This window comes from Diachasmimorpha longicaudata, chromosome 5 (assembly GCF_034640455.1).
Source record: "Diachasmimorpha longicaudata isolate KC_UGA_2023 chromosome 5, iyDiaLong2, whole genome shotgun sequence".
Classification (NCBI taxonomy): Eukaryota; Metazoa; Arthropoda; class Insecta; order Hymenoptera; family Braconidae; genus Diachasmimorpha; species Diachasmimorpha longicaudata.
In genome coordinates this window covers 2,242,200-2,253,381 of record NC_087229.1, presented here as the reverse complement: position 1 = coordinate 2,253,381, position 11,182 = coordinate 2,242,200, and the positions used below count along the sequence as shown (strand labels likewise).

The 11,182-nt window shown below is 36.2% G+C and overlaps 1 protein-coding gene across 2 annotated transcripts; it reads right to left on the bottom strand.

The window, feature by feature from the left end:
* Positions 1-23: 23 nt before the first annotated feature.
* Positions 24-10,676, bottom strand: LOC135162732 (odorant receptor 85b-like). 2 transcript variants are annotated; one of them, XR_010299004.1, is made up of 11 exons: positions 10,480-10,676; positions 8,529-8,648; positions 8,124-8,241; positions 7,169-7,436; positions 5,765-5,863; positions 5,613-5,703; positions 3,457-3,593; positions 493-625; positions 298-430; positions 114-217; positions 24-50 (listed from the first exon to the last, which is right to left on the bottom strand). XR_010299004.1 is itself a non-coding variant. In XM_064121516.1 (9 exons), the coding sequence occupies exons 1-9, from the start codon at positions 10,633-10,635 to the stop codon at positions 380-382; spliced, it is 1,173 nt and encodes a 390-aa protein (XP_063977586.1). In that variant the 5' UTR covers positions 10,636-10,676; the 3' UTR covers positions 37-379. The 2 variants fall into 2 exon arrangements, 1 of the variants encoding a protein (XP_063977586.1); XM_064121516.1 differs by having other exon boundaries at positions 37-430.
* Between the last annotated feature and the right edge of the window lie 506 nt (positions 10,677-11,182).

The window sequence follows — 11,182 nt, the reverse complement described above, 5'->3', positions numbered from 1 at the left end:
TTTCATTTTCTTGAAACAACTAGTCATTATGATCATCCAACAAACTAGAGCTAGAAGTAATGGCGATTACATTGAGAAATAAAAAAGAAGCAGATGTGGAGAATTATTATTACCTTGAATTTATGCACTCGCTCTTTTATTTTTTCTCATTTGACACATGAATACTTTCTAGCTTGAATACATCCGAACGATTTTCTATTGATGATTATCAATGATACTTGGGGTTAACAAAAAAATCATAAATCAGTTTTTGCCGATCGTCTCGGGATTGAAGATATATTTTGCATTGGTAATTACCCAGTAACTGTGAATAAATGAGCAATTAAAAATTCCAGCTTTTCAATAATTAACCGTTTCCTTCATAAATTTAAAAGTATTGTTACTGCATTGCAAGGAATATTGTGAAGTACGATGCAGCTGTTTTGAGGACCTGGATGAAAGTGAATAAATAATAATATATCATACGAGAGGATATAAACTTGAGAAATTTACCACAGCATAAGTGTCCATATTCATGACGATCATTTTGCCAGCAGTTAAGACGATCGGCGACTGACTCCTCATAATCATCAGTGGTAACAACCTCTGGGTCTTCAATGAGTGGATATACCAAACTGAACTTGTCCTAGGGTATCATAACAGTATAAACAAAGTGCTTGTTGAGAAATAAAAAAAAAATAAAGAACAGTTTTTTCCAGGGACACGTGGTTTTTTTTATTGATATATCTGCGAGATCACATTCGTGTATTTTACCGAAAAACGAGTTTTCTCTGTCTTTCGGGTCGTGAACTCTCAGTTTGCGTACGCTGCAGATGTAAAAAAACCACCACAATCACTACCGTCGTCACAACAAATGCTTTAACTGCGTCAAATTTTTTCAAAGCTCTCTGATCAGCCAATTCAAAACGTGGAAAACTACGCGCGACGAATCTATAATTAATATTGCTGGCTCCGGGAGTTTTTCTTTCTTGAAATTGATTTAAAATGGCTAAGTATAGAAATAGAATTTATTTACACGGTCAGAGCTCAAAGACTACACGGAAAGAATAATTCTTTAAAAATGATGTGTCTGTTCCGTAATCTGCCAGTCAAAATAATATTCGGTAAAAATTACGGAACAGTTATGCGGTTTTCCAGTAAATTTTCAGGAAAATTCCAGAACTTTCAAGAAAAAGTCTGGAACGTTTAGTGAAAAAATGCATAAATGTTCCGTAATTTTTACTGAGTACTGTTTTAACTGGTAACCCGAGTGGAAATTATGTCAGGCGAGCCTGAGGTTTCATCAGAAATTGATCTGGTGGTGGTCAGGTTCAACTGATCAGACGAGATTTGATGAAGAACTGATCAGTTTTTGATTTACTTCATCTGATCAGGTTCTGGTATGATGAGCTTGATGTGAACCAGAGGGAAACGCCTAGGCGCGCGTGAACGGCGAGTGGTGCCCAGGTGTTGCCGGCTTGCTCGGGCTACAACGACTTATCCGAGAAAAAGAGAAAAAAATGGGGAATTTCTCTACTCAATAAATTCCGTTTCAGAAAAAAGGCTCTTTGTCGAAATTCCTCCGGACGTGCCCATCTCATCTGTGCCTAGTTAAAAGTGTCAATAATGAAAAAATGATTAAAAGATGGCATGCATATTACTATGAACATGTTGCGACGCAACACCCGCCGCGCAGCATAGTCTGAACGTTCATTTGAACAAATGCGGATCTGTTTGACGGGATTAACTTCTGATCAAGTTCCGGCTAACTAGCCTCATCAAATTCTGATCAGTTGGGCCTCATCAAATTCACATTTGGTCATATTGATCGAGTTCGGATCAGATCCAAATGATCAAGTCTGGAACGAGTGAAGGCGTTACATGCCTGATCAAGTTCTGATGCAGTCCTCGGATCAGAACCTGATTATACATGAAGTCTGACTTGATCCGAACTTGATGCAGACCTGAGTTAAATTTCCACTCGGGAAGTTACTGGTAATTTTTGAAGAAATTTTATCTCCGTGCAGCCCCGTGTGCTGTGTACTGTGGAATCACTTTGATTATTTCTTCCATCTAAATCTTAGCCAATAGGATTGCACCATTTGACGTTATTTTGTATAGCCAACACGGTATTTCAGCGGAAAATCTTGGAAATTTCACTGGAAATTTTTCATGTTGCCTATTGTATAAAAAAAACAAATGATGAAGTAACCCTCAATTGTATCTGACAGATTGGATGGCAATTCGTTGAAAATTATGTCTCATGGTGCAATTCTATCGGCCAACATTTGGATGGAAAAAATAATCCCCCGAATACCACTCGAACTTCGAAATTATCTGATATTTCCCTCAAGGTTCCCTACAAATAAATAACCTTGTCAAGTTTTCCAGTTCGCGCTCGTGATTTTTCTGTAAAATTTGACACGTTCATTTGTTTGCAACGAACCTACTGGGAAATATCCGATAATTTCGGAGCTCTTGTGGTATATGTGAGAATTTCGTGGGTAATTTTTTATGTCAATACATCTAGAACAATAACAGCCCCCATGCAATTTGACGGATAGAATACTATTGTGTTAATTTTGTCTCTTGCTGCTTTTGCTATATATTGACCGAAATTTGGATGGAAAAATAATCCTTCGAATACCACTCGATCTGCAAAATTATCAGGTATTTCCCTTCAGATTTCCTGCAAACAAACGAAGTAGTCAAGTTTTTCATAAAAATCATCGCATCGCGCGCTCGTGAAAAACTTGATTCTTTCGTTTATTTGCAAGGAACCTTTCTGAAAATTCCCGATAATTTTGGAGCTCTTGTGGTATTCTGTCATACTTTCTCTGTAGCCCGGTGAATTATCCATATCTCTAACTCTGACGTGAAGGTGTCATATGACTTCGAATATTGCGCTCTGATAGAATGAGTCTAAGGGGATGAAAATACTCACGAAAAGTCACTGACAAAAAAAATGATTTTTCCCAAATATCCATTTACTTCAAGGAAACATTTATTTTTTCAATCCCTTATTTCTGAAGTCGAGTAACTCTCTTTATTAATTGCATCAATTATATTGTTCTACAACACGATGTATAACTTTGAGTCAACTCCTGCAATAATTATGAGCATTAAATAATTCATCGAAATTCTTCCCTCAAGAAATTCAGAAATTTAGAAAAACTAAATAATTATTAATAGGGTTCATTCAGGGTCACGTATAAAATACTCATCTTCTAGAGTAATATGATTATTATAATTTAAACCTAAATTAGCGCCCCTTGGCAGTGATTAGACCGGAGAAATTCAGTTTTGAGAAAATAAATTCTTCTCTGAAGTAAATGAAAACTTGACAAAAATAAATTTTTCCCTCCGTGCATAAGTTAGTGTGAGCCCGGTACTCATTATTTATCAGGAAAATATAGAGGTATATAGGCGGATAACAAATGAAAATTTTAAAAATGTGAACAATTGAATTCATCATACAGACGCTCTTTGATCTCGTAACTGGCGTCCATGAGTCGCTGAGCTGCATAGCATTCCGCGAAGAGGTGCATACTCTGCATAATCACGAAGATGAAATACTTGATGACTTTTTCTGTAGCTTCCTTGTTGATGACCACCTAAAACCATTGATTTAGCACAACTCTATTAGCTCAATATTTTCGATGAATGCTGATCATAAGTCGTAGGACTAAACTATAATATCTGTTTGAAAATCCCTTTTTCCAAATTTCAACAGATTTTTCAGATCTACTGGTTTCAAGTTGAGAGTCCTATCGATCATAAAACAGACCTTTCCCGAAAATGTTTTCCCCAATATTTCATAAATATTTGTCGAGTAGGTTTTAAACAACAATGAAAGGGTTATATTCAAGTACTCTAACATTTCTCGATAATTTTCAAGTCCTCCCTGATGGATGATTGGCTAGTGGGAGGGAGTTGTGGACCCAATCAAGTACTAGTCGATCTCCATTCAATTGATCGAAGAACAACCACATAGAGATCGAGCAAACATCGAGTGGCCATCGAGTACCAATCGACTGCCCTTCGACTAGCATCCGATTATTGATCGATTGATCCTGACAGTCATCGATTAACGATCAACCAGCTATTGACCAATGCACAAGTCGATGCCCGATCGATTAGCTATGGAACGATCTACCAGGGCTCCCAGCATTCTCGATAATTTTTAACTACTATAACTGATAGCCTCACTTGAATTAAACTGCGGAGGATGCTGCGTTAGATTTTAACTTTTTGGAGTTGTAAATTCTAGAAATCTGACCTACACCCCAGATAGGAATCGCCAAGTTTCACACTCGGTCTAACCGCGGGTTAGACCCGGCTGATCAAGCTTTGGTAATCCTAGACTCTACCAGGCTTGGCATCTTAGTCACGCCAGAGAAAGCCCAGGCTTGGATCCTTCCTGGATATCAAACCTGGGTACCAAGCTTGTGCCAAGCCTGGGGAAAGTCTGGTTCATTTAGCCTTGGTTCATAGCATCTCGACCAGTCCTGGGCCCAGACTGACGAACTGCCTGAAATTTATTTCTTTTTAACTGGCGGTATGCTGATTTTACTTACACGTGAAACCAAAGAGTGGCAATGTCCTATGGTATGTCCTATGCCTAATTGTGAACCCCATATTGTTGCATAAGTGTAAAGTAAGTTTTCGAATGCCACAGGGTACCTGGTTCATTTGTAATTTATTTGGATATGTTCAGTGCTATAAACTGTTTGAATAAAGCCTATGCATTTTTTAATATGTGAGCCTGGAACGGCGCTGGTTCGAAGGGCTGGACCAGTCTTAATAAGTTAACTTGGGCCAGCTCTCGTTACCAGGCCTGGTTCTGCCTTACATTCCAATGCTCATCCACTATTGATCCAGGCTTGGATGCCAAACCTGATCCAAGCTTATCTAGTCTTGGGTGAAGCCTGGGCCATTGGTGATTTCCTACCTGGGACAGAACAGTATCTGCAATTTTTGGTACACGCCAAAGTAATCTTTGTGTAGCTGTTTTATGTTCTTTTCAGGGGGATGGGAATTCACTTGAATTACACACACACAGCACCTTTAAAACACAGTTTCAAATATATTTTATAAAACCAGGATGAACTACAAAGCATAGATATCGGAAATAAGGGAAGGATCTCGGTTGAAATGTTCCTACTATGATGGTCGCGACAATACTCACTGGATGAAAAATTATGGAAGGGAAAAATGAATAATTCTGCTAATAAAAAATTTCGTGCTAAGTCGAAAAATTATTATTGCAATCGACAATATGGCACTTGGGGACAGGTATAAAGCACTTCCACGTGCAGAGTTTACCGTCATTAAAGGGATTAGAATGGTTCTTTAGAGGTGCAGGAAATTGAGAATTATTTTAAGAAAACGATTTAAATTCTCAAAGAGAAAATATGCTGAAAGATAAAAATGAGCAATATTCCGAAAACATTTAAAAAAATTCTCTAGTTTTATTGGACTTAAAGGATGTGCCTGATATTTTGAAGTTCTTTATGAATTTATTGAGAAATTTCCTCAAGGTAGAAATTTATATTGTACCCAACAAAACGGAAAGGAAAAATACTAAATAAAAAATCTATTTGGCGTGTTTGACACGCAACAGACTATTTTACCTGAACACCGGTGATGCTCAGTATAATGGTATTCAATCCGATGACTCCAAAAAACGCCCACAGGTAGATGTCTCTGACTTGCTCTGCAAAACTGTTGATCGGATTTTCATCATCAATCATTTAACATTAATATATTGATCATTATCACGCACTATATTGCACGACTGTGAACTGCTGCGCAACTCTTCAAGTACTCAAAACTATAGTTATTTCCTTCGGAATCGTTCGGAGGCAGATGTTCAATTGCATACCTTCAAGATAAAAGAGCAATAGTGTATTATTCGCCAAGGGCGGAAGGTCATGTTTTTTCGCCGGAAGTGTGACTACTCTTTTTCGACGCGTTTGCAAAGGAAACTTTGTATTTTACCGCCTGGAGAGAGGGAGGAAAGTCGATTCTTTCCGCCTCAAGGTGGAAAGTTTATTCCAAGGGCAGAAAGTGGGTACTGTCCACTCGAGAGCGGAAAGTATCTATTTTTCGTACACACGGAGAGAAAAATTTGACAACTTTTATAGTGTGATTCCGATGATAATTACAGTGCTGCATTACAATCTCGGCGTGAACTGACGGCCTGAGAAGAATTACTATGCCGTATAGTAAAATTACTTTACCGGCTTAGGAAAACTTTTATATCGACCTCGTAAAAATTCAAAGTGTGATGCAACATTGCCTGTGACGAAATCCAACCTCAGCAATAATCGGCTATATTCGGCGCTCATCGTTAACCAATCACAAAGTGTTACCGAAAAACTGTTGTGTGGCACAGTAAAAAGGCCCAATAAAATAAACTGATCTAGATATGAATTTTTCAAAGAGTTCTATCAATATTCAAGATGTTTTTCAAAATTTCTACAATATTTCATTTAACCTCACATGAAAAATGATAGACCTTGAAATTTTATAGTGCTGTTTAAAAAATTTTACGAAGTCACATATCATTAATGATAAAATTCATTACAAAATTTACGACATTGTTAGGAATTTTTACTTGTCAGTAAAATACATTCAAATTTGTCGCGATGTGAAGGAGGGTCGAAACAGGTGTTTTTGTTAAATCGAAAATATCATAAAATATAGAAATATTTATGGGTCATAATAGTATGGATTTTTTTTGGGCACCAAATGGTATCAAGTTTAGTCCAATTTCTTCAGAGTCTGCATTTTATTGACCGCGCATGAATAATCACTCGATAGTATCGTTACGAATTGGTCATGCAACGAAAATATTACAACAAATCATCTATTTGGGAAGGCTATGCTCATCCTAACGCTGGCATGATTTTATTATGACTAAAATGGTTGTGCAACATATTTCATTTTTCTGCCTTTGTAAATTTAAATTAAATAATATAAATTGTATATATAAATTTATAATTTCACTATTAGCAACCGGTAAATTGAAATCGACGACGCGCTGATGAAAATTGTTAGTAAGTTCTTCGTAAAATTTGAACACACTTTTGATACGGCGTCATAATATTGTGATTTTACAAAATGATATATTTTTTAACAATTATAACAATTATAACAATTAACAATTATATTAAAGTTATCTCACCCTAATGCTTTGAATAATCCAACAGCATGTTCTGAATATAAGAAGAGTAGTAAATCACAAGAACCAACGACTGTCAGAAATACCATAATGAAGAATGTAGAAATCAATAGAATCGGATAATACCAATAGCCCATGTCGATCGTCGAAGGAAATTCCATTGGTATGGCAAACACTTTCTCTACCGTTACATTATTATCGATAAGAGCGTAGAGTAACTTTCGTTGAAGTGGTTCCGTGGCAAATTGGAAAGTGCCAAAATACATAGCCCCTGTAATAGAGAAAATTTATATAGCGTTCCAAATATTTTGACGTCACGGGAAATTGTTGGATAGGATTTTGCATTAGGTAGGAAGCGAATGAGGATTTCTCTCGATATAATTTTTACAAAAAAATTTTACTGAAAAAAATGAATAGTGAGCCCTCCTCCTCTTTTTGTTACCCAGTCATTCGTACACGGGAAAAAATTATTTTTGTCAAATATCCATTGACTGTGAAGTCAATGGATATTTGACAAAAATAATTTTTATATACTTCTCTGAAGAAGTATTTATCTTTTCAAAATTGTATTTCTTCGGTCTAATTATTCCCGATGGGGGTCAATTTAGGTTTAAATTATGATAATTGTATTACTCTAGAGGATGAGTATTTTGTCCATGACATTGAATGAACTTCATTAATAATTATTTCGTTTTTCTAAAGTTTCAATGTTCATGAGGGAAGAATTTCAATGAATTATTTAATGCTCATAATTATTACAGGAGTGCACTCAACGTTATGATTAGCATGATCATGTTCTAGGACAATATAAGTGATGCAGTTCAAACCTAATCAGAATCGTCGGGGAAATACTCGATTTTAACAATGAAGGATTGAAAGAATCAATACTTTTCTGAAGTAAATGGATATTTGGCAAAAATCATTATTTTTCTCGGTGTATCGAAATAATTCAACTCACCCAAATACAACAATGAAGCTTTGCTGCAAAGATCACTGTGATAGTGCAACACCCGTTGTTCGCTGGACTGAGGAAAGATAGTCCAATTTTCTTTGATCAAATTCAAGAGATGAATCAACTAAAAATTGATTGAAATTAGCGCACAAGTTCGGTTTTATCTTTTTCTCCGTTAAGAGAGTTATTTAAATCACTTGAAAATGGATTTTTTTTTGGATGATGAAAGTGGTATGCCTTATGATTATTTGATTTTTCTAACTACTATTTCCCTCCAAAACCCCAAATCAAGGAAGGTGTAGTACGTCAAGTTGATAAAAGAATCGTTTGCTTTTCAAACTGGGAAAGTTCCACTTCTATTGTGTATACTTTTCACTTTACGTAATCATATCAAAAATATTTTTCACTTACGTTTTCCGAATGAAAATAACTATTCACTACTTTTACAAGTAGCGTAGCATCCACGATGAACGGGCTCAACGTATCCAGAAGAATTTTAAAATCGTTGCGATAGACGTACACAGCAAAAAACTGTTATAAAATAAGATTAATAACTGCATCTAGTTTTATTAATTACCTAAATCCCATTATAATTTGGTCGAACATTTATAGTATTTATGTTGGAATGAAGATAATGTTCTTCCTATTTTTGCGATGAAATCAGTTAATGTTACTAAGCCTAGTATGTTCATAGAATGTGATAACACACGGAGAGAAATATTTAGTAAAAATTACTCAAAATTTCCGTAATTTGCTAGCGAGAGTGAAGATCCGATCAAATTTACTGAAGAGTCAGTAGAAGATATCCAGCGAGTTTTGTTATTATTATTATTATTTACAGTGTTGAAATCTGGACATGAAATTTATTTATACTGTCGATTTAATTTGCGCATCAAATCAGGCGAAGTTATAATTTTCTTTTGGACATGAAATTATTTAACTTATGTATACGAATTTCCTTTCATATCCATTCAAATAGTTTTTCTCTCCAACCGGATTTAGTAAAACTTAATGATGGCTAATTTCATTATTTGGACAAACAGTAAGATCCCAATTCTTTCTATCATCCCTTTTCCGTTCTAAACATTTTAAATGTTTTCATAGAGATAATCCTGAGTATCTTTTTAATTGTTAAATTACTTTACAATTCCGTTCTTCCATATGGGCCTATTTTACTCGGTACCATTATTGCCCCTTATTTCCATATTTATTGCACTTAACCCTCCAATACTTCCAGACAGATATTTTTGGGGAATCGTCTCCAGAAGATACCAACCGCTCTCTCTCACCCTACTTGCACCTATCCCATCACGATATGGCCCTTCCCATCCCAGATAATTTCACCAATCACATGGCATTTTCAGAAAAGTTTTCCTCTTCCATCTTTTCCTCCCTTCCACTTACCATTTTCCAAGTTGCCTCTAAAATTAATCCTACTCCTCCGTATCATTCCAATCGCAAAATAGTCACCTCATTGGAGGTCTCCAGTCTTTTTATATTTTGTCTCTAATACCTTTTAATTTTGAGATAAAATCGCGAGTGTAATTCAATCATCCCAACGTTCTTCCATCATTCAACTAATTCCCCTCATCACAACCACTAGATACACAACATCTGTTCGACACTTGAGCCAATCTACACGATCATAAATGAACCTTTAGGTCCTTCAGTACTTCAAAATATCTGGATCCTTTTTTTTTCTCTACCATCACTTCCTTCAAATTTGGTCTTTAGGGCTAATTCCTGCCGCTAACAGAAATTCCTCGGTCTGCCAAAACCGCAATAAACCCTCGGGAAATTTCCAGAAATTTTCCCATGACATCACAACACAGCCTTCATGCTTCCTTCAGCCCCTCCACTTTTCCTTGCACCCTCCGGTACATAAAACTGAGGACATGCGAAAATTAGTTAGTTAAAAATCCACAGTACTCAGCAGAACATCTACTTTAGAAAATCTCTAAGTGTCCCGCTACCTATAAGTTTCAACACGATTTCTATAATAAATATCAGTTTATTCTAATATAAAACTGTGTGTATAAATTTATTATTGAGAATCCAACACTATAGATAAATAAAAAAAACCTATTGGAAAATGTCCGATAATTTTGAAGCTCTTACGGTACCATAAAGTCCGCATAAGTTTTTACTTCCCTGGATACCCCCACTCCACATGATTAGCACTTGTAACCGTGTTCCCCACTCTTAAAATCTGAGGAAATGTTATGTTGACTTCAGTATATTATAAATAAATAAAATATTTCTCTCCGTGTAATCCTACCGAACAAAACTTGCGCACTCCTTACTGCAGCCTTTGGTGCAACCCATAAAATGTTTTATTTCCGAAATGAATGTTTTTATGTACTTGTGGCATTAATTGAAGGCTGATGATAACGAATAAACAGCTACGATGAATGATGAGTTCTTTAGTTGTCTGATGAGGCCACTGTCCCACGAGGCTCGTCATAGTTTTTGTGAATTTGTAGTATGGATGATCGAAAAAATCTGCTGTTTCCTTCATGGCTGTGACGTTGACGTGCTACCATTGAAAAATGATCGGTATTGCTACGGTTATTTCCTTCAGACTGCGGGAGTACTGAAATCTTCATGACTAAATCTCACCTCTGAGAGAATGGCACTTGTGAGTGACGGCCAAATTGTCTTGCATAAACTACCAGCGCAATCAATTGAGTTTGGGTGGAATATAAATTGACGACAATTTCACTTGGCAATTTTCCCTACCTCGCTATACCAGGTCTCCATTACGATGGCTATTCACTTTCTGCCCGGGTGATTGACAGTTGGGGAAGTAGTGCATATTAAATTGGGAAAGATAATGAGGGTTCAGACAAGAGGAAAAAAATATTTTCCCACTTCTGGAGTTATAGGGGAGAATTCAGTAACGTTCATATCGCCATTTACGCAAGTTGCTTAATTTTCCCGGAGTTTTACGTAGTTTTTTATTGGACCCACCGCTATTTTTATCGGATCTTTATTTCCATTTGTAAATTATGGAACGTCTGCGTAATTTTTACAAAATATTTACCTGCGGGTAGAGACCGTGACAT

Coding starts and splice junctions, on each gene's coding strand:
- LOC135162732 (XM_064121516.1), bottom strand. CDS start 10,635: ATGAAGGAAACAGCAGATTTTTTCGATCATCCATACTACAAATTCACA. Junction 8,649..10,479: donor GCCTTCAATTAATGCCACAA/GTACATAAAAAC, acceptor ATTTTATAACAG/TTTTTTGCTGTGTACGTCTA. Junction 5,864..7,168: donor GGATTATTCAAAGCATTAGG/GTGAGATAACTT, acceptor TTTATCTTGAAG/GTATGCAATTGAACATCTGC.